General features: G+C 49.6%; 1 protein-coding gene across 9 annotated transcripts in view; it reads left to right on the top strand.

Moving 5' to 3' along the window:
- Plekha7 (pleckstrin homology domain containing A7) overlaps positions 1 to 22,923 on the top strand; it is a 191,151-nt gene that overhangs the window by 106,458 nt on the left and 61,770 nt on the right. For all 9 annotated transcript variants that reach the window (XM_051149267.1, XM_051149265.1, XM_051149268.1 and 6 more), the window contains one exon: positions 16,877 to 16,960. In XM_051149267.1, the coding sequence (XP_051005224.1) occupies positions 16,877 to 16,960 (84 nt within the window). The remainder of the gene's footprint in view (positions 1 to 16,876; positions 16,961 to 22,923) is intronic.

The raw sequence follows: 22,923 nt of genomic DNA, 5'->3' as shown, positions 1-22,923 counted from the left end.
ACATTCTGTTATCATAAAAAATAACAAGAGTGAGACCCAACCAATCTGATATGGAGAGATTTATTTGGGAAGGGAAGAGGAGAAGAGGTAGGGCCTGATGGGCCATGAGGTGGTGGGGGGCGGGGAAGGGGGTGCCCATAAGAGGGAGGTAAGAAAGAGGTAGGCAGGTAGCAGGTTGATCTTTTTATAGTTTGGCACACACCTGACAACGGCAGGCGATGTCATAGGTTGCTAAGCAGCCTAGAGGCAGCCACCTGTGTGCTAACACATTCCCTTAGAGGCCACGCACAGCAGGATGCGTGCCAGAGGACCTACCACTTGGTAGCTATATGTGCCTTGAGTGCGAAAACCTCGCAGTAGGGTGCAGAGGGCATCAGTGAGGTGCTGAGCTTGGAGCCCTGCAGAGTGTGGCCTTGTGCAAATGATTTGTCCCCTCTTGTGGGTCATTCCTAAAATGATGAGACCTCATAGTGGCCACTAGAGATGGTGCAATGGTCAGACCGCAGGAAATGGTGGTCGGTACCAATCTTCCCTGTGGCCTGCAGGTAGGTTCAGGACACTGAAATATGAAAGCTGCATATGTAGAGGAGAGGGCGGAAGGGCGGAGCCTGCACTAACAACGTCACTGCCCTTATGAAAGGGCACGTCCTTAATCCCCCAGCACTCGGGAGACAGAGGCAGGCGGATCACTGTGAGTTCAAGGCCAGCCTGGTCTACAAAGTGAGTCCAGGACAGCCAAGGCTACACAGAGAGACCCTGTCTTGGAAGAAAGAAAGAGGCTTCCCAGGTGGGTGTGGTGGCTCCTATTACTCTAGTTTGGGAAGGGGAGAGTGGAAGGCTGACTCCCCACATTAGCCCCACAGGCAGGCAGGCACATGGAAGAAGTAAAAAGGCTTCGAAGAGCTTGTTTGCTGCATCCTACCATTCGAGGAAGCAGAAAGAAAATCCATGAGGAATGGGGCCCTCACAGACCCAAAGGTTCCCAGAGCTGGAAGTAGAAAGTGGCCACCTCAGCCCACGGCAGGACCAGGGCCTCTGTTCCTTCATTACTAACATGGTTGGTACAACAATACGGGCATCTAGCCAGTGATGGTCAGAAGCCATTCTGACATTAGTGACACTCGGTTCCTTGAAGAATGTGTCTGTCCCCCTGTGATCCCATCCACATACCCTATTTCAACAGTCTTGAACCCTAGGGAACAAAACAGATTATTCCTAGTCCCTTTTGTTTTTATTTTTACCCTCCCTGTTTCTAGAGCTGATGACCCAAATCTAGGTCTTTATGGTTGCTCAACCACCAGACTATCCTCTGTCCCCACTTAAACCACAGAACATTTCTTTCTTTCTTTCTTTCTTTCTTTTTAATTTGTGTTGTTGTACTGTAACAAGAATGTCACCTGTCAGCTCTACTTCTTGACAGTCCTTCCAGCATGGAAGACAATAGCTGTCTTAGTTAAAGTTACTACTGCTGTGATCCAACACCAGACCAAAAGCACTTTGATGAGGAAGCGTTTATTTGGTTTCCATGTTCCTGTCACTGTTCATCATCGAAGGAAGTCAGGACAGGAACTCACACAGGGCAGGAACCTGGAGGCAGGAGCTGATGCAAGGCTGTGGAGGGGTGCTGTTTATGGCTTACTCTCCATGGCTTGCTCAGGACCACAAACCCAGGGGTGGCCCCACCCACAATGGCCTGGGCCCTCCCATATTAGCCACTAATTTGAAAAATGCCCTATGGGTTTGCCTGCAACCGGAGCTTATGGAGACGGTTCCTCAGTCCAGGCTCCTCTCTTTCAGATGATTCTGCCTTGTGTCAGGCTGACCGGAAGACTAGCCAGCGCAGTAGCCATTTGTCTACCCAGGCCACCGAAATTCCTAGCCCTTTCAGAGATGGGGATCTGTTTGAGGCCTTCACAGCTCTGGCCTGACTGTTGATCCAGCTTTTCCATCTGGCTGATAGGTGTGGATCCTGAAATGGACATGATGTTTTTGAGTGGGCTCTGACCAGTTAAAAAATGTAAGACTATTTAATCTTGCTTGTTTTGGACTCTTTCTAGTGTTAGGTGAGTCGAAAGGCCTAGTGGTCTTTCAGCTTTTCCACCCCGGACTCATGGGATTCGTAGTCTGTTCATCGTCTGTGCTGCCAGAACAAAGGACCACAAATCCAATGACTTCAAACACCAGAGTTTTATTTCTTTACTGTCTTAAGGTTAGCCACCTGGAGGTCAGCACATTAATAGGCGTGCGTCTGGCCATCCCCCTGCCTCTTGCTGCCTCTGGCCAGCCGCTCTCTGCGTTTGGCGGCTCTGGGTGTCCCTCTGCCCTCAGGCAGCTTTTCTGCTGTGTGCGCCCATGGGGACCACAGCCCAGAGCTACCTTCCTCCAGCTTTTATGAAGTCGTGAGAGTGGACGCAGGCCTTCCAGCTTCTGAAATGTCCTCATGTCAGGGAGTGGAAATGAGTCACTGGAAGACAGATTTTGTTTAAGGCAGGAAATTAATTAAAAACAGAGTAGGATGGGCTTCCCTCCAGCCCTGTTTTCAGGAACTCCTGTTACTGTGGCTCAGTAGGTACTGTGACCCCCAGCCATTCCCAGGCTGCTTCCTCGGCTACAGAGCAGAGAGTGCATAAGGTCAATCTGAGTGGATTTCAGCCCTAAATGCTTCTGTCTTTAAAAAAAATAAATTACATTTGAAAATGTGTGTGTGTGTGTGTGTGTGTGTGTGTGTGTGTGTGTGTGTGTGTGTGCAGGCTTGCTATGCCAGGCTGGGTGTGGGTGCCAGAGAACTGCTTGCAGGAGTGTGTTTACCCACTGGGCCATCTCTCTGGCCCTCTAAACTCTGACTATTATTGTGATTTCTGGAAAGCTGGGGTTACCCTACTAAGAAAGCGAGTCTCTCCAATTGACTTAATAAATGGGGAATTTGCTGCTCTTGACTAAGGTAAGTTATCATTTGTGAAACTCTGAAAAGCTTTCCTGTCGTCCGCCTTTGCTGGGGTATAAGCTTTGAGCCATACCACACTCCCTCCTCTCCATGACTCGCTGCTCAGGGCTGGAAATGGGTGGTTTTCCAGGTGTTTATCGAGGGGATGAGTGTGAAAGGAAGTGACGTGCTGGTTTCATAGTCATTGCTGGGGACAGCATCTTTCAGGTCTCGTCACCCAGTAAGAGCCTTTTAAGATTCTTCCTGAATGCACATTAGACAGTGGCAGCTTTTCCATGCCTTTCTGGCTCTGGGACCAAGCTGTGAATGGCTCCACTCGGGCCTGGGGCCTAAATGCTATACTTAGTGCGTGGTCTTACCCGGGGAGCACCTGGTCTCAGACATGCTTTTCTGTCCCCAGAGTCCCTGCCTGCTCTCTGAGGTCACTTCTGGTGTTTGCCAGTGGAATGGCATCCACTACAACCTCTTCTTGGGTTCTTTAGGGATGATGCTGGTGGCGATTTGCTGGATGCTCCGTGGTGGGGAAGAGCACAGTGGCCTGGATCTAGCTGTGCTGCAGCTCAGGCAGGGAGGTGAAGGGACAAGTCCCATTGGCCACTGAAGGGCTCTTCCAAGATATGAAAGATGTGTGTAAAGTTTGTTTGTTTGTTTGTTTGTTTGATAAGAAGGAAATTTCTAGCCAAATTTTGCCATTTTCCTTTGGTTCTTACTCTTATGCAAGATTCTTCGAAACGTATTTCCTAAAGGCAAGCCTCTAGCTGCCAGTGGACTCTGCGCCCGGCAGGTGCGCCCAGCCCGAGGTCCAGGCTCATGGCCAAGGACAGCTATGAAGTTGGCCCAGTACAGAAGTGTGAACTTAATTAAAACATGATTAGATTATTTTCAAAGACTTCATTGTAAGCTTTGTAGGCGACAGCCTGTGTCACAAGCTCAGAGGGCAGGGCTCCTCGAGTAGGCCAAGCTCGTGTGTGTCTGTGCACTCCAGTTTGTTTCTTAAACACTTACACCATGGCTTAGTCTTTTGTTTTCCGCATTCTGGCTGAGCTATGGATATAAAGAAGTTAGTGTGAAAAAACTGGGAGTGGACAGTGATGACGGATGGGCTCCTAGGTCAACCCTGAGAATAGAGGATGTGGTGACGACCACAGGGACCACAGTGAGCTGAAAGGTGGGGTCCACTTCCCAGCCTTGCAGTATTTGCTTTTCCAAGGTGAACTGGATACTTAAAACAAAACAACAACAACAAAGCATGTATATGAAATGTTTGGCTTTTAAAATTCCACTGGATTTTTTTTAACGTCATTGGAATTCAAATAAAATTTGTCTTGGGGACATTCTAGTTCACAGTCATCCGTTTGCAATGCCTCCTATGTGTCTGGGTAGGTAGGCATATGGGATGGGTTCCAGGGTTATCTCTGTATAAGGGGTGCTGAGGGCCCTCGGAGCTATATATGGATGTGGGTGGTATGTCCATCCTTGCTGTGGACATGTTACGTAAAGTATAAAGCAACTTGGAGACCATTGTGCACGTGCGTGTCAGGGAAAGAAGCAAAGGGATTGGTTCTTTTCTTCCACCATGTGGGGTCTAGGGACTTAAACTCAGGTTGTCAGGCTTGGCAGCAAGTGCTTTTACCAGTGAACCACCATGTGTGTGTGTGTGTGTGTGCCTCACGTGTGTGTGTGTGTGTGTGTGTGTGTGTGTGTGTGTGTGTGGGAGGGAGGACAGCGTGTGTGAGTCAGTTCTCTTCTACTGTGGATGTCCTAGGTTTTGGACTCAGGTAGTCACCCTCAGTGGTCAGAGCCTTTCCTGCTGAGCTCTCTCACTGGCCACCTAAAGTGTTAAGTGCCTAAGAATTCCATAAATGCAAACACTAACGATGACACAAGAATCTGTCTGGTACAGGTATTTGCTACCCGGATTGGACACTGGCCTGGAGGCAGGAGAAGCAGCTGGGTTTTGGTTCATATTCTTTTGAAAGATGAAGTTCTTGAGTAAGTTTTGAAAAGCAAATAGGAATTGAGAAGCCTCCAGGAGTCAGAGAGGCCTGAATTGATCAGGAAGGGCCACTCAGAAGAAAAGAGACCTTGAAGGCTGCCTAGAATCCAGTAGGGAAGGTGACAGCAGTAGTCACACTCAGGGCTGGGAAAAGATAGTGTGACGGGACTGGTGGACAGCTAATCTGACAGGAGTTGGGGAATATGGAGGTGAGGTGGGGGAGGAGAGGCAGGGGAAGAAACTTGGATTTCACCACAACTGCTCTGGAAGCAAGGACAACAGGGCCAGGGACTTTGGAGGCAGAACCATTGGGCAGAGTGAGGGACAGTCTCTTTGTGGCCTTTCTAGCTCTCACATACCTGAAACTGACCTCTGTTAGGGTGTTGCTGGTGATGGAGTTGGTTAAGCCTAAGCGCCTGATGACTAAGCCCAGGCCACTTCCTGTTCCTCCACTGGCTCGTTGGCATTTGGAGCAGTGGGGCCAGGGGAGGCCTTTGCCTGACCTGTAAGCAGGGAGACTGAGCCCCCACGTTGTGTTAGTCTGAGTCTGAGTTTTGATCGGTGGCTGTAGGAGGGCTCCGGGCTGCCTTCAGCTCTGAGTTCATCTGTGCAATGGGAACCTCACAGTCTGCCTCCAAAGGCTGCTGCCCTTACAGCACGGTTTCTAGGTGCAGCCATGCTTGCAGTGGACACGCGCTCCAACCTCGGTGCGCGGCGCTAACGACCTCATCCGCCTGTGCTGTTGGGTGCGTGCGCCTGTGTCATGAGGCAGATCGTGCAGTAGTCGTTGTTTACCCCCAGAGTACACACAGTGCTAAACACACAGCAGGACCAAGTAAGTGTTAATAGATGGGGCTGGGCTTGTAAGCCCAGCTCGGTCCTCATAGCAATTGATTTGTGATTAATTATGATCTCTTTTGTAGTTAAAACATTTTATCAAGGAAGACAATTTTGTCAAGCAAGAATTGGCTCCTGGTCACTCATTCTTTTTTTAAAAATATTTTGAAATTTATTTTTGAGAATTTCATACATGTATACAATAAAATCATCATATTTTCTTCCTATTTCTGCCTTTTACCTTCCCTTGTTTTCACTCCAATATGCCTCCCTTCCCAACTTAATGCCGTGTTGTTGTTGTTTGTTTGGATAACCCAGTTAACTCAATTAAGTGCTGCCTGTGTGGGATGGGTCTGGGGCTAGCCGTGGAGCATCCTCAGAAAAGAGTGTTCTTTCTCCACCAGCAGTTAGAAGTAGCTCCATGGATAAAGTGACCACATGACCACTCAGTGGTATGGTTATGGGGAAGGTTTACATGAGAGAGAGAGAGGCGCAGGCTAGAGAGATGGCTCAGAGGTTAAGAGACTGGCTGCTCTTCCAGAGGTCCTGAGTTCAATTCCCAGCAACCACATAGTGGCTCACAACCACCTATACTGAGATCTGGTGCCCTCTTCTGGCATGCAGGTGCACATGCAGACAGAGTACTCAGAGAGACAGACAGACAGACAGACAGAGAGAGAGAGAGAGAGAGAGAGAGAGAGTGTGTGTGTGTGTGTGTGTGTGTGTGTGTAGCAGGACTATAAGGAGAGTGAGCACCAGGTGGGAGGGAAGCCTGTGAGAAGAGGAGTGTAGAGCAGAGAGGAGGAGAGGAGTGAGGAGGAGAGGAGGGCTGGGTCCTGCTGACGCTGAGGGAGCCTGGAGGTCAGCATGCACTTTGCTAGCCATCTGTTCCTAATGCAGTAAGAAGGGAAGCGACTTCTTTTGGTTGAGGGAGCCTGCTTCACGAGTTAGTTCCTGAGGAGCCCGTTTCTGGGTAGCTGGACTGCTTTTTGGAGTTTGGAGACCTGGAGTTTCCTTTGGACTTGACAGTCCGGAGCACTAAGAGCTGATCACTTACTCGTTCATCTTGTTGTGGCTGACTCCCATTCCTTTTTCACAACTTGGAAGACCTTTAGAACTGTAATGATATAAATGTATATGTAAAAAAGAAATATAATGAAAAACTTTTTTAAAAACTATTTTAAAAAAGCAACAACTCAGGTTTCAGCACTAAAGCTTTGAAAATAGTAACAGGTACAAATTTTAAAAAACAAAAAGCTGAGCATGATGACACATGCCTTTAATCCCAGCACTCAGGAGGCAGAGGCAGGCGGGTGGCTGTGAGTTCGAGGCCAGCCTGCTCTACAGAGTGAGTCCAGGACAGCCAAGGCTACACAGAGAGACCTTGTCTCAAAAAACAAAAAGAAAAACAAAACAAATTTAAGAAAAACTGCCATCCTAAAGAGACTGAGAACAAAATCTCCTTTCCTTTTTCTCAGAATATATTTCTTGAGCTCCTGCTGTGGCAAACTCTAGAACGCAGCTGTGTAGCCGTCTGCAGCTCCCGCTCCCCTCCAACCTCGTGGAGCTATGTCCCTCACCTTGTGATCGGTACATCTATGTAGGTCACAGTGGAAAAGCCACTGTTGGGCTGTGGCCTCACTATTAGTTTCCCTTTCTGTCTCCTCCTGCTTCTTTTGAGAGCGAAAGCTTCCTGGTTAAGATTTGTCCTGAAAGAGCCTTAGCCATTCCCAGGCCATTCTGGAAGAACCCTGGAGCTTTACCAGGCAGGCAGGTGGCTGTGGTAACAGCATTTCTCCACCAAGAATAAGCTTGGCTTTGGGGCTGATTTTAGCCCAGCGCAGAAGGGAGGAAACTGACTGGACGGTTCTTTCTGCTATTGGAGACGGATGCTAGGCCATGTCCAGATGCTAGAGGGAGCCCACCTCCCAGGCTCTGGGAACTGCACGCTGCCTCCTACAGCCTCCGTACAGCACAGCCACAGCCCGCAGCCCCCCCCCCCCCTTCCCTCTGGCCACAGGGGGTGGTGACTCAGAGCAGGAGCCGTGGTCCTGCCTGGTGCTTGATTTTGCTCAGGGTGTGGGAAGGAAGGAGAATGAATGAACAGGAGTGGTGCTGGATCTCAACACCTGGGAGCGGCTGTGGAGAACCGAGAGGGAGAGGGAGAGGGGGAGAGGGAGGAGGTGAGGGAGAGAGACAGACAGACAGAGAGAAAGAGAGCAGGCAGTTGGGAGCCCTCCTCTCTGCCCTGAGCTGAGGGCAGATTTCATCAGACCACCACCAGGAAAGACACAGTCCTGAACATGGGGCTCAAGGCGAGTGCGGGCCTGTCTGCAAGAAGAGAGCAGGTGAGTTCCCTCTGGGTCTGGGAGGAGTCAGTGTGTGATGTATTTTGGTTCCTGAAGTTTCAAATGATCAGGAGTGCCATTTCTCAGCAAGAATGCCATTTAATTAGAGAAAAGTAGGACAAAGGTGTCCTGAACTCTTATCTTCCCTCATGGTCTTCCGAACAGTACCCTGTTGGCAGATGAGGAGGGGATGGTCTTCAGCGTTTTAAGTTACCTGTGGTGCCGTTGAGCTTCCGGCTGGGTTTGGGTAGGTATTTGAGAAGATTCACCTAAACAGTCCTCACTGCCTGGGAGAGTCTCGTAACACCTGGCCCTGTCGTCTCCAGTGGCTGCTGAGGCACTGGTTCAGGGACGCAGTGAATGGAATGAGAAATGGGTGTTCTGAGGTTGAAAATGTCTCCTTTGTAATTTTAGTACTCCTGTAGCTCTGTGCCCCTGTCTGAGCCCAGCCTGTCACCCTTGGCCTACTCTTTCTACACCAAGGAGACAGACCCTCTGAGGGACAAGGGTGGGGTTGAGGGAAGGTGCCTGATCTGAAACCACTTTGCCTGGCAGGCGAGTTGTTTTGTTTTTGTTTTTGTTTTGTTTTGTTTTGGTTCTTCAAGACAGGGTCTCTCTGTGTTAGCCTTGGCAGTCCTGGATTTGACTTGCTTTGTAGATCAGGCCGGCCTCGAACTCACAGCAATCCGCCTGCCTCTGCCTCCCAGGTGCTGGGATTAAAGGTGTGCAGCACCCACACCCCCACACCCCTGGCATGGCAGGCGAGTTCTTTAAGTAGACGTTAATAGTGATCTGGGGTTTGTGTGTGCCTTAGCTCAAAGGGAGGAAAGTGTGTGCTGGAGTCTCTGTCTCTGCAGGCTTGTCCTGCTGGAGTTGTGAGGCAGAGCGAGGCAGGATACCTCAAGAGCAGTAGAGCTAGCAAAGGAAAATCCCAGCAGGCCCCAAATGCGGAAGTGTTTCTTGGGCCCTATTTCAGCCCCTCATAACCTTGCAGAACTGGGTTATCTCCTCTACAGATAAGCCTAGCACTCGCCCACTCATTCGAGGTCATGCGTGCACAGGGCGGGGCTAAGGTTTGAACTCCATGCTGTGTCCAATCTGATCCTCCTGGGTGGCCTCTGCCGATGGGGGGCCCAGGAGAGGGAAACTCGAGCCCTGAGCGGTTGAGGAGTTACTGCTAACGAGGCTGGTACCGGCTTCCATTACCTTGTCTCTCTAAAAAGTCCCTTCTGAAGGGCCAGGGCTGACTGCAATTGATTTCCTCCTTCTAGTAGGAGTGTGCCTTTAATCTTTTCATTCATGATCACAGGAAGGCTAAAGTAAAACTCCCTATTCAACAGGTGGAATTCTAGGTATGTGACGCTCGTGAGATCTGGGATGCAGGCAGGCTTTGGCAGGCCAGGTTGCTTGCTTGGGAGAGGTACTTTACAAATGGGCTGGCCGCTGAGTGGGTCTGAGAACCTGTAACCTGTGTGTGTGTGTGTGTGTGTGTGTGTGTGTGTGTGTGTGTGTGTGAGAGAGAGAGAGAGAGAGAGAGAGAGAGAGAGAGAGAGAGAGAGAGAGAGAGAGAGAGAGAGAGAGAGAGAGAGCTTCCTAGATCGTGGTGGAAGTCCTCAGTCTGCTCTATCCAGAGGACAAGATTGACAGAGACACCTTTTTCCAAGGTAGGCAGTCTCTGTGACCCTCTCAGACTCCACTCAAGGCAGTACCTGATCACCCCTCAGTCTGTGGCCCAGAGTTTGTGGGTGCTAGTAGCCTGGCACTGCTATATTTCTGGCTCCCCAGGGCTAGTGGGTGCTTTCAGGACTGGGATAGGGGAGCCCCAACCCACTGCACCATTTCTGGGGCATATGATGTGTTGATAGGTTCTGCACAGCCTCTTGCTGAAAGTGGCTGGCGCTCATTCCTGGGTTGTTAAGGTACCAGTTCAGGTGCTCTTCCTCGTGAGCATCCCTCCTCCCATAAATACAGGAGGGCTCCCCCTCTCGCCTCCCAGTAACTGAGGATTGGCAGGGAGTGAAGCCCAGAGGGTGCAGGCTCGTGCAAGGGAGCAGAGAGCAGTGCAGGAGCCTTCATATCCGTCCCTGAACTGTAAGCTTATCCCACTGTGCCTCGTTCATAACAGGGCGACTGCGTTATACTCCCACTCCCACCCCATGTGCCCTTAATCTCGGAGCAGTCTCCTCCCGGCCATAGGATTCGTTTCTTTCTGCACTGAGGCTGCTAACCTTCACTGCAGGCCTGGAGAGGCTTCTGGTGTGTTAGTCTCTTGTTCTGCCAGCAGAAGGCGGCTGAGTCTTGATGGCCAATGACTGTTAAGTTCTTGTCTGTTACTGGGTTCTGGGTTCTGCAGGCTCAGCAAGCTCATTTGAAGGCCCACTTGAAGATCAGAATCCCTTCAGTTTTTTGTTTTGTTTTGTTTTTTCACTGAGTCAAGAGATACTTCTGAGCACCTCCTGGGTGCCAGACACCTCTGACTGACTGATAGGGCAGTAAAGAGGCAGGCCGGATCTGTGTGCTAGTCAGAGGAGCCCACAGGGATCACACGTGTACGGAAGTTAGGGACATCACAGCTCTTGATAACTAAACTGGCCGGTGTGCTGGGAAGTGACGGTGGGAAGGGCCAAGGTGGTGATAGCCCTGCCCAGGTCTAAGGACACAGGCAGGGAGCGTGCAGGCTTCGAGGACAGGGCTGCCAAGTAGGAGAGGCCCGGGCGGTGAGGATATGAGACGGGCAGGGACAGAATGGTACTTGAAGAGGCTGCTGTGAGGCGCAGGGCTCGTCTGAGGTTTGCTGTGTTTTGAGACAGAGTCTCGTGTAGCCCAGGCTAGCCTGGAACTCCCCTAGTAGTCAAGGATAACCTTGAGCTGCTGACCCTCTGTGCCACCTAGTGTGTGCTACAGTGCCAGCTTATGTGGTACTGGAGATTGTGTGTGCTGGGCAAACACTGTGCCAACTGAGCTACACCCCTAACCCACCTTCTAGGGTTTTGTAAGCCAAGGCAAGGAGTTTGTTTTCACTCTGCATGGTGTAGTGCTTCTAGAATTTAATGCAGGAGGCTGTCAATGGACACTTATCCTCCTTTTGTTAAAACTTAGGTATCTGTTGTTGCTGTAGTCAAGGCCCAGTCAGATTAAACAAACATTTAGTGCCTTCTGTATGCTAAGTGTGTATGCTTCCCCCCCCCCCCCCTTTAATTCCTCTTTAAATGTCACAGGAACATTTTAAAATCCCACCTAGAGGCGAGGAGGAGGAGGGGCGCTTTACCTTGAGCTCAAGGCACATGCTGAAAGAGAGGTTAGTGCTGAGTGCTGAGTGCATAGCTTTTCCTTGGGGACAGGATAGGACAGCTGTCTGGCTCTCCCAGGCTACAGAGGAGCCGGCTGTATGCAGAGAGCTGCTGTCAACTTTGGTGTCTTCGAAACTCTGAAAACTTGAAAGACCGCTCTGCCACATTACGGCGACACTTTCTGTTAAGCGAATAAATTAGTAAAAGTGTTAAGTAAAATAAACTGAAAGGAGCTTGGGAAATGCTGAGGCAATGTGAAGATGCTGCTTGTCTTTTGAGGCGGTCTCACCCAGCCCACAGCCTTGTGCTTGCTAGGTTAGGGCGCCGCCACCTGAGCTGGCAGTCTCTCCTTGATTACAGTCTCTGTTGAGTAGCCCAGATGAAAGCCCGTGCAGTTAAGGTTACTTCTTCTCATTTGTGAAGTTTGAATTTTCAGTTTTGAGCATTTATGGCTGTGCTATTAGGTGACCCACAATCCTTAGTTCTGTTGAGGCTTGGAGGACAAAGATAAAATGCGCCTTAAGACTCCTGGAGGCAATGCTGAAGACGGCCTCAGCCTGAGGGCGACTGTTCCGTGGTGTTCAGGGAGGCCCGTGGAAGGGTGAGAAGGTTGGGGACAGGGGACTGACAAGTGTCTGCACAGCATACTTGATGAGGCCTCTCCTGGCTCGGCCCAGATATTCCTTACATTTTAAGCTTCTTTTTATAGCTGGGACCAGATAAGAGCTAGTGCTGACAGCACATCTGTCACTCTCCACATACCAATGCCACATTCGTCGGAAAGCCACACTCACCAGTATCTCTGACCTCCCCTTAAGCATCTTTCACAGCTTTCCAGAGCTCCTTTCATTTAAAAAAAAAAAAAAATTACTTATTTGCTAAATAAGTAATTGGAACTTCTATGTTTAACAAAGTCACTGCCCATTCTTTTTTGGAAGGTGGTGGGGGCAGGATTGAGACACGGTTTCTCTGTGTACTCCTGGCTGCCTCAGAATTTACTCTACAGACCAGGCTGGCCTCAGGGATCCTTCTGTCTCTGCCTCCTGAGTTTTGGAATTAAAGGAATGCACCACCACACCTGGGCATGCTGTTCTATGAATGAAAACTTCACCTTGCCAAAACCTTGCAAGAAACTGTCAGGCCCGCCTCACATTTCTGACCAGCCTGGTGTGTTGTGCGGCCGGTAAGCTAGCTCTCTTGAGCGCAGTTAATTCTCTGGTTCTCCATGGTCCTCTGTGTTCCGTTACTGAGGCTTTTGTGAGGGCGTGCTTGTTTATTTGCCTGGGTATTTACTCCTCCTTGCCACTATCCCTCTGTGCTCCCTGGTACTCTCCACATCTGAGGGGAAGAACTGGATTTGAAAAAAGAAGAGTACATTGTGTTTTAAGTCACTTGGCAGATGGCTTTCTTGGTAGCCTAAAGCAAAGCAGAAACTGGTGTGTGAGGGGAGTTTCTATTCCCTTGAAACCAGCTGGGCTCCTGGCCGGGCCATGTCTGCCGCATGGAGGAGCAAAGGTGGAAAGTCAGGTTTCAGAACAGGTATTTCAGGGACGTGTCCATACAGGCCTGCAAAATGTTTCTTGAGTCAGGACGATGGGACACGGGACTCTTTAGAATCAGGAAACAGACTGGAGTTTTAGGGCCAAAGAGGAACAAGGAGAGAAGCACGGGAGGCAGCCTCCAGGCTGACCTGACAGCCTTCACTGCAGTCGTGGGCCTGGGGCTGTGTGGGGAGCCCCACACAGTTGACTGTGTCTGTATGCAAGTTGTCTACCTCTGTGGGTCTCGCTTTTCTCCCTAATGGCCACGTGACAACACATAACTTGTCCTACCGGTATTAGGTTGAATGGCATAGCCTAGGGACTTTACTCCTGTTCTTTGTTCAGAATGCTGAGCCAAAAGCTCTGCCAGGAGCAAGCTGGGTACACTCAATCAAAAGTGATGAAACTTCAAGATCCCAGCAGTATTCAGGACTCATTCATCGCCGTGGGTCTGTCTCATCTCTCAATGGACACACCACCCCCCTTTTAAAATTGTGGTAATATTTTATAATCTGGAGCCTCTTTTATATGTATCATGGAAATAACGTGATCTGTGTCTCTGACATCTTTGGTTATCCAAGTGTCGGGCAGGAGTTGATGGATGTGAGCAGTCAGGGTCTGGAAGGGCTGGTGCTGAGGCTGGCGGTGCTGGCACCGAGGGCAGCACAAATGTTAAGGCAGGCAGTACGGCGAGCTGCTCTGCTTGTGATCGGGCAGCAGCTGTGTTTTGTCAGTGTAACTCATCTTCCTTCTAGTGCTAGAGTGCTTACAGTTTTGTAGCTCAGGCCTCATGAGCCTGAGACTCTGGGCCTATTTACGGTGGATGACATGAGTAGGGGGTGGGCAGTACAGTGGTTGCCCTTAGGGTTGATGATGTGTGAGGAAAAGGTGACCACTGGCTGCTGCATCTGTTCCAGGCACATAAAAGACTTGTGTGTGGTCTCGGCTATTAGAGCTGATCTTAGGGTAGGACCTGAGGGTGCTTGGGGTACACTGATTGCCACATAAGCATCAACGGGCCCAAGGGAGATGAGGCGGGAGGTGAAGGTGGTACTGCTGTTTCTGGTGCCCTGCCTGCTGGGTCTCTGATTCCTAAGGGAAGAGGACAACGCGTGACCATGCAGAAGGCATGTGATTTACAGAGAACCGAGATTCCTGCCCTGTGGCAACACTTTGCCCTGAAGTTGTCCTGTACACACCCCTGTAGTTGGTCTTTGCTACTTTCTGGGTTCTTCATTTCCCCACCCTTTATCCCCCCAGTTTCACCCCCATCCCTGGGGGGGGGGATCCTATTTCTTCTTTGAGCACAAGTACTGACAAACCGCCCGCCGCCTGTACGGTGCTAGCATTTATACCCTCTGAAAATTTCCCAGCATTCCAAACTTCACACAATTGCAGAAACTATCTGCAGCTGGTAAAAAAAAAAAAAACCATGCCTCTGCTAGAGCACGAGACAAATCATAGTCAGTTGCGACAGTCTGAAGCAGCCCCACATCCCTACACCTGGGGTCAAACTGAAAGCACATTGTTATAATATTTCTGTGTATCTTAAAGAAACCAAAACCACAAATTGTCGCTCCGCCCCCCTCACCTTCTCAGCCCAGTTTCCTCGTTTACAGAATGTGGAGCTGGTGTGTTGATAGCTGAGCTGTGTGAGCAGATGAGGTGTGGATGCTAGGGTGCTTCAGGGCTCTCGGTGCCAGTGCTGTGGCTGCTTAACTGCTCTCTTGTGTGCAGGACATTTCCCCCTCCAGACTGAAAAGGAGACTGACCTAGAGTTCGGCGTTCTTCAGTCTCCTGGAGACAGTGCAAATAAGGCTCAGCCCTTGAATGTGAGGCAAGGCTGCCTGAAGCAGGTGTTGGGGGGGGGGGGGCTGCGCCCGTCTGTAACTGGAAAGCTGCTTTTTTTTTAAGGAAGCCAGGCTGCTGCCTGACAGATGAAGTCATAGGAATCTGTGGGCTGGCCTGAGGGTAGGAACAGGAATTGAGAGGCCAGCTGTGCATGGATGAGTGAAGGCTTGCGAGGGGTGGTTCTCTGGGGCTGGAGCAAGGAGCAAGCAGCCTCAACTGATGGCTTGTTGGCACCAGGGCCGCTCTGGCTGCCAGTGCTAAGGTCACGCCAGGCACAGGACAGAGTAAGGAGAATCTCAGGCTCCTCCGGATTGTCCTTCTAACCGTTGTGCTGTGCTGACTTAGATACACTAATCTCCAGAGAGTGCTCAGTTAGGAGGTGAAGCTAATGTCTTAACAGCACTGAATTGAGATGGTCTATTGGCTGCCACGGCGGAGAGTCGTCTTTTCCCTCCTGTGTTAAGAGCTTTAAAGGGGCCTTTGATTTACTGACTTTACTTTAGAGGCTTTAACTCAAGGAAACAATTTGAGATGGGGGGGCATCTTTGCTCAAAGGTGTTGACTATAGTGGGAGGGGACCCCTAAATTTTCCAGCTTTAGAAGAGTGTGGGTCTAAGCAGAAACACCATGGGTTTGAGGGGTAGGAGTGCTTTGTTCCCCTGTCTCCCTGCAGTGCCTCACACACAGGCAAGTTGTGTGAAAAAGATTATGTCCATACTGTTATTCAGTAATTCAAATGAAGACATTGGAATGAAAGTGTTTCTCCTGTGTGAGTTAGATGTGGTGTAAAAACTACTGTGGAAACCTTTACATGTTGACTTGAAGGTTTTTTGTTTTTTTGTTTTTTTTGTTTTTTGTTTTTTTTAGGAAAGTTAATGTCAAATATAAAAACTGAAAAAAGCAGCCTATTTATATATGGGGGGAAATCACTACCAACTTGGGCTCAGCGAGTAAGGACACTTGTCACTCCTCATGTCCTGAGTTCAATCTCTAGTTCCCATACACGTGGTAGGAGAGAACTGATTCCCCAAAGTTGCCCTCTGACCTCACATGTGTACCCTGTGACATGTGCTCCAACCCACAAACAAAAAAATATAATATCAAAAAATTCTTAAAAAAAACCCAACCAAACAAACAAACTCAAACTACCTTGGGAAGAGATTTCCAGAAAGATAATGATGCTACAGGTGATTTTTATTGTTGTTTCTAAATTTTATAAACACTTTAAAGCAACTATGATTTAGTGTGTGGGAAACTCTTTTTCAATCCATAGCATACTCTTTTGAGAAAGGAGATTCATTTATTTGTGAAACAAGCCAGCAGCCTCCAGAGCCAGCTCTGCATCTTTTGAAGTGCCAGGCAGGCTTTGTCAGCACACAAAACACCTACACACGGGCTGAGTCTGTCAGCGTGGCATGGCAGCGGTCCCTCCTGACTTCAAAAGCGCGAGAGAAGCGTCTGGGTGTTGGAGCCATGCAGGCCATGTTGTAGGGACATGCCCATACGCTTATTATCCCTTCAGTGAACTGAAGATATTTGGTAGCATCGAGAAGAATTTTAAGAAGATAGGATTTGCAGGGTGGGTGGTTAATTCTTAGGATTCTCCCCCGGCATACAGTGTGGGGAAGCAACTGAGTGACTGTGCCGCCTGCTGTCCTTCCTTCCTGAATCCGTGTCTTAAAGGTTCCCCTTCCCCTTACTGTTTCAGTGTTTTGGAACTTTGTGAAATGTCTTTAAGATACTGTGTTTCCCCGGGCATGGTAATGCATAACTGTAATCTCACTATGTACAAGGCAGAGATAGGAAGACTGTCCAAACTTAAGAGGTCAGCCCAGTCTACACAGAGGTTCCAGAGCAGCCAAAGGTATGCAGCTAGACCCTGTTTCAGAAAACAAAATCATCTGGACACTTAGGAGTCAGAGGCAGGGGGATCTCTATGAGTTTGAGGTCAGCCTGGGCTGTATGTATACTGAGCTCCAGGCCAGCCGTGAGGGCTACCTGACGGCCGTAGTCCCTAGGCAGACTGCCTCCTCATCCACTTGACTTCTCATCTCTCTCTGTCTCTCTAGCCACAACCAGCAGACCACAACGTTCAGGCATCCCGTGACTGGACAGTTTTCTTCAGAAAACAGTGAATTCCTTCTCCAGGAGGAGTAAGTATTTTCTTGTTGTTCTTGTTGCGTCCTCCATACTCGGGCAGAGCTTGAAGACACGAGCTCAAAACGTAACTTGCTGTTTCTCCTGGTTCGTGTGTTGTTGGTTCGTTTGTTTTATGGTCAGGGAGAGGGGGCCTAGAGTGGATTGGTTAATCCAGAGCGTGAAGAGATTTATTTCTCTGCCTTCATGTGTCTGGTGAGAGCATGTGGGCGGGAAGAGATATGCAGGATGTGCGTGGTGGTACCAGGGTGGCCTCCTAAAGTCCCCTTTCTCCTGAAACATCACCTTCACACCAGCATGCTCTGACCAGACTCCTCACCCGGTGGGAGGGTGGTAAGAGGTGAGATTGGGTGCAGAGGGCGCCTGCAGGAATTTCTAGGCCCTTGTCCCTGGACGAGGATTTGGACAGAGTAAGTGGAGGTAGTAAGGGAGAAAAGTTTCTCCAAGGGTGGACAGGCCAGAGCTGGAAAAAGATCAAAGGCTCAATGGCAGGTGGATTGGGACTATGTATTCCCACAGGGTGGGCCTTGGGTCGTTTGTGTAGCCCACATTTTTCTTTGCATGTTTACTTGTCAACCTTGGTGAAGAGGGCTTCCAGTCTTTCTTTCATATGCTGATTTTGACTTAACTTCCATCCTACTCTCTTGCGGCTATTGTACATAAACATAACTTCTAGGGGCCTCAAGGAGGAACCCAAAGCTGGGGTCTAGAGGAGGGGAAGCAGATCCTCCCTTAAATTAGTGACCATCAGGGAGAAACCCGGGCGACTGGCAGGACTCTGAGGTGCAGAGTGGGCTGTGGCTGTCGCATAGGGGTTCTAACTGTAGCTGTGGTAGCTTTTGGCTTTGGCTTTAAAGACACCAAGCTTCCTCTGCTGTCTTCTGTTATAGGGCCTTACTGCTCATGATTGGATCATCTGGGCTGCTCTTTGAAGCCTCTCACTGATGCTCACTGATTTTCCTCAATTATCAGCAGGTGTTTGGTCCTTTGTGGCCGTCCTAGTTTTATTTCTGTTGTTGTGGTAAAATATCCTGACATCATCATCATCATCATCATCATCATCATCATCATCATCATAATAATAATAATTTTTTAAAAAGCAACTTAGTGGGGAGAGGGGTTTATTTCAGCTTACAGTCTTACTATGGGGAGGGCAGGTCAAACAGCTAGTCATGACACATACAGTCAAAAGCAGAGATGAATTAATGCCTGCATGATTATTTGCTTGCTTGTGTTCAGTTTGACTTTGCCACTCTTAAGACAGTTTGGGACCTCCTGCCTAGAGCATGGTGCTGCCCACTGTGGGCTGTGTCTTCCCATATCAGTTGACTTAATTAATTAAGGCAGTCCCCAGCAGACATGCCCATAGGCTAACCCAGTGTAGACAACTCCTCATCTAGACTGTCCTTGCAGGCGATTCTCGGTTGTGTCAGGTTGACAACAGAAGCTAACTGTCACAGAGACTAATAGGTCCGTCTGCACACAAGGGACTTGGAAGGTCCAGGAATGTGATTTCCATAGCTGATACCCCTGTGCAGGCCCGTACTTTCTCCTCCTCAGTGCTGGTTGCCTTTACAGTGTTGGGGCAAAGGACAGAAGCATTCCTGAGCAGTGACGGCGGCAGCTGACTGGCAGTGGGCTGTGCACACCAGTCCCCAGATTCTGCAGAGCATTTCATGTGGAGGTGGGGCCTGGCCTGAGAGAGAGTGCACTTGCCTTGAGGTTCCGAAGCCCACTTGTGCTGAGCAATCTACTGCAAGGCCTGTGGGCTCCCTTGGAGGCTCCTGACCACGGGGACCCTGACTTGGCCTGCCCTTCCCTGTGTCCAGTGAGTTTCATCCATCCTCCCATTTTCTCACTTGTGTATTTGGAAAGAAAACATTGGTTGGACTTGCCGGTAACATTGTAAATGGTGTTTGAAGATGGCTCTAAAAAGAGATCTGAGCTAGCTGAAGGCAGGCAGGCTCTTACTGAACTTGCCTCTCTGTTGTGGGACGGATTTCAGGGCTGGTGCAGATGGTGGGCTTGGGTAGGAATCTCCTGCTGCTGGGTGATGCTGTCTCCTGCTCTTCCTGTAGTTACATGTTGGTAAAAGCTGGCAGCCAGAGATAAGAGCAAGTGAGCTTGGGGAGAGGGCATTTCGGCTTCAGAAGGAGGGCACCCCGTGCTTATCCTTGGGGTTCCAAGCTGTGAGCACCTCATATGTTACCATCGTGGCTGATAGAACCAGCACCTTGTCTCCAGAAACGGAGAGTCTTGGGCTAGCTTTGCCTGTTGCATTTGGTTGCCATGGCAGCAGAAAAGATGAGGAGAAATGCAAACACCTGGCAAGCAGATGCCGAAACTTGACTGGATTTTCGGATTTTCCGACAGCATTTGTGACAGTCACAGGTAAGGGGAGACTTGGAGATGAGGCCCTTAGTTCCCTCAGGGCCTAGTGGCAGTTGTTGGTGTGGATATTTCGAAGGGCGTCGGCATTGGGCGTGCAGTCTTTGCCACTGACACCCACGCCTTCAGCTCTTAGCTGGCCAAATATGCAGTCGTGGTTGCTTTGCTGCGTGGAAGGGAAGCTGTTGCTGCAAAACAGAAGTCTTGTTTCTTCCTGCGACTTCTCTTGTCCCTTTCTTTTGCCTCCCCCTCCCCCCACCCTCCCAACCCCCTCCCCCATAGTCTGGGAATTGCTCTGATTGCTACTTAACAAATGCTGCAGTGTGATGAGAATAGAGGTTCCTTGGTAGATCAGGCAGGGAGAGCAGGTAGGCTGGAAAGGGGCCGATGAGAGTGGGGGCGTCTCAGAGGTCCATATCTGGCTCTCGTCCTGCACAGATAGTCATGCGGGTGGCGGGGCTAAGAGAGTAGCCCAAGGCAGTCTAGCTTGGAGACAATGCTCTGACTGAAGGTTGGGGCACAACTGTCTAGGCTGTCTTCATGCCAGATTCGGGGGTGCTGTTTGGGCTCCTTTCAAGCCTGTGTCTGAGGAATTGAGGGGGCCAGGGAAAGTGCACAGTGAGCTGTGGTGGGAAGACGTTGCTGCATTGAAATTCCATGTCAGACAGCCTCCCCCAGGGCGTTGGAAGTTGACAGTAAGCGTTGGCAGCCGGTCTGTTCTCTTTCTTTGTGAACAGGGTTATGAAGGTGCTCCTGTCTATTTGGGACAAGAGCTAATTCATTCTCATATTCTTTCTCTCATCTTCGTTGTATGTTGAGCTCTTTAACCGTGTGCTTGTGTTTCAGCCTGACAGCTGTCACTCAGCTGAGTTCTCCTGTTTTTGGAATCCTTGAGGACAGAGCCTGAAGTTGGGGGTCCATTTATCTAGGTATTCATGGGATAACATTACACAAAGTTTTTGTTTGTTTGTTTTGTTTTGTTTCCCAGTGCTGGGAATCAACCTGCTGAGGGTCATGTCCATACTAGACAAAGACAGTACCACCCAACCATATCCCCAGCCCAGTAAGTTTGGGCTGTTTCCCCATAACCTTCTGACTTCCTGCCAGTGCCTTGACCACTAGAAGGGAAACCTGCCATAGTTTTTACATGTTGACTTAAAAAGTCCCAGGTACGGCGTTGCTAAGAAACCACTGTGGTCTGAGCTAATTGTTTGCATCTTGAGCTTTCTGGAGAGAAATGGCTTGGTGGTAAAAGTAAACTGTAAATGGGATTCAGGTTCTGGGGTCTCCAGGGGTGACACAGGAATGGTTCTATTCTTACGGTGCCTCCTGGTTCTCAGAAGGAAAGACGTTTTAATGCACAAGCTACCTTGTGAACAGCGAGGTGGTCTTCACCCCATTTTACAAAATGGAAACCAAGGCCCAGAGAGCTGATTTGTGAAGGAGTCAAAACACTCTGGAGCTCTGCAGAAATCCAATCATCTCAGCTCCTGCTCTCTGTTTGGGGGTTAGCCTTGGGGCTGATAGGGCCAAGATCTATATATCTCACAGACCTTGGGGCTTAGAACTTGGAACGTGGGATGTCTTTACGGCAGACCCCACCCAGTTCGTTGTTCCTAACTTACTTTAATTTTTGCAGCACTAGGGTCTGAACCTAGGTCTTCATGTGTGCTGGGCAAGCACTCTACCACGGAGCTACATCCAAGCTCTCCTTTTACTTTCTAAGATGGGATCTCATTAAGTCGCCCAGAGTTGCTGTGAACTCACCCTATAGCTTTGACCTTTCAATTCCCCTGCCTCAGACTTTAGAGTATTTCTGCTGTCTTAGGCAAGTCATTAATCTCTCTGGGGCTCAGTGTTCTCATCTGCAAAGCGAGGGTGATAGGGGCTGACAGACAGGCTGCACATGTGGGAGAAGGCAGGGGAAGCATGCCGCTTAGCTGCCCAGGAAGTGCCGCCCTGTGTCCTTGCTTGCTGCAGTTTGTGTCCCTGTCCCTCACAGTTTGGCTTACCTGTCCTGCTGTGATGGCATGCTCAGAGTAAGTGGCTTATAGTTTCTGTTGGATTATGTGCACTTTGTCTTCAGGCACAGAGAAAGCCACTTCTTGGCTAAGGCCAAGGTAGAATCCAGCCATTTTCCAACGGGGCTTCCCAGCCCATTTTGTCTAGTCTTCATTTCTTTTGTTTGGCTCTGCCAGGAGGCGCCAGAGCCCAAAGTCGAGCTCACAGTTTGGAACTTCAGCCCACACCCCTGCAGCAAAACAGTCTGCATTCACATCGCTTAAGTGAAGGAAAGGGAGGTCTTTGTTTCAGCCATCCCACTGTGCTGGGAATCCCCGCAGGCAGGCTTAGGGTGAATAGATCTCACGCAGACTAAGAGTCTGAGCGCGCAGGTTCTGTGGTCTCCTCCGTGGGACGCAGTGTGCCCAAGGGCATGCTGATGGGGTGGCTGTGTGTCTTCTGGGTGAAACTTATTAGTGGAGTACATTCAGGCTGAGGACATGAGGACACATTAGTGTCTGCCCAGACTCCACAGTGGGAATATGTCTGTCCAGCGAGCCAAGCCGAGCCAAGTGGACTAGAACTCACTTTGTTGAGTGCTGCTTTTCCGCGAGGCTTCATACATACATCGTGGGTGCCCCACTGCTCAGATCAATGCGGTTTAATCGCTCTGGAAGCTCTTGGTAGTGCCAGTTGTTCATCCAGCTGAGAAAGTTGTTTCGATAGCTTCTCATATCTGTTTTCGATATGCAGTGGATTACTGGTTGTAATCCTAGTAAATGACTTGTGGTCATTTCCACAAGTCGGTGGGACCCATGGTGAGGGGATCCAGCGAACACCCTGTGAAGGCCTGCATATAACACTGAAGGCTGTCACTTGAACGGGGACCTGTTTCTGCAGGGTTAGTAGAGAGAGCACCGTCGCCTCCCTAGGGCAGATTTGGGGCTTTCCTTTCTTCCCACGCCTCCCACCTCCTTTCTTCCATGTCAGGGTTGTGGCCATAGCCAGTCTTTCTCCAAACAAAATCTCTACTGGCTCCTTCAGCAGAAGCTCTGTCCTCTTTTCTCACCCAACCTGAGGCCAAGGTGCCTTTCTCTTCATGCTGTCGGCTGAGAGAGCTCCCAGCGAGCACCTACGGCGAGGGGTCAAGTTAGCATGGTAGAGAAACGACCGAGTGCTCACTCATTCTGGGTCTCTTGGGCCAGGCACAAACCCAGACAGTCTTTTCATTGTCCTGCAGCGAGGGCATGAGGGAGCTGTTAATAAAAAGTGTGCTTGTTTAAGGTGATTTGGATAACTTAAAAGTAATGGGGAAAATGTTTATCTTAAAATGTGCTGAAAAATCAAAGCAGGCATAAATACTGTTAAAATGTTTTTCCCTTTGGTAGCAGGACTATGGGGATTCCCCTTCATTCAGCTTTTTCTTGTTCTTTCTTTCTTTCCTTCCATCCACCCATCCTTCCTTCCTTTCTTTTTGTTTTTTTGCGACAGGATTTCTCTGTGTAGCCTTGGCTGTCCTGGGCTCACTTTGTAGACCAGGCTGGCCTCAAACTCATGAAGATCCCCCTGC

Source organism: Acomys russatus, chromosome 7, assembly GCF_903995435.1.
Source record: "Acomys russatus chromosome 7, mAcoRus1.1, whole genome shotgun sequence".
NCBI classification, from domain to species: Eukaryota; Metazoa; Chordata; class Mammalia; order Rodentia; family Muridae; genus Acomys; species Acomys russatus.
The sequence above is the reverse complement of the archived record's forward strand: the minus strand, read 5'-3'. Positions and strand labels throughout refer to the sequence as shown.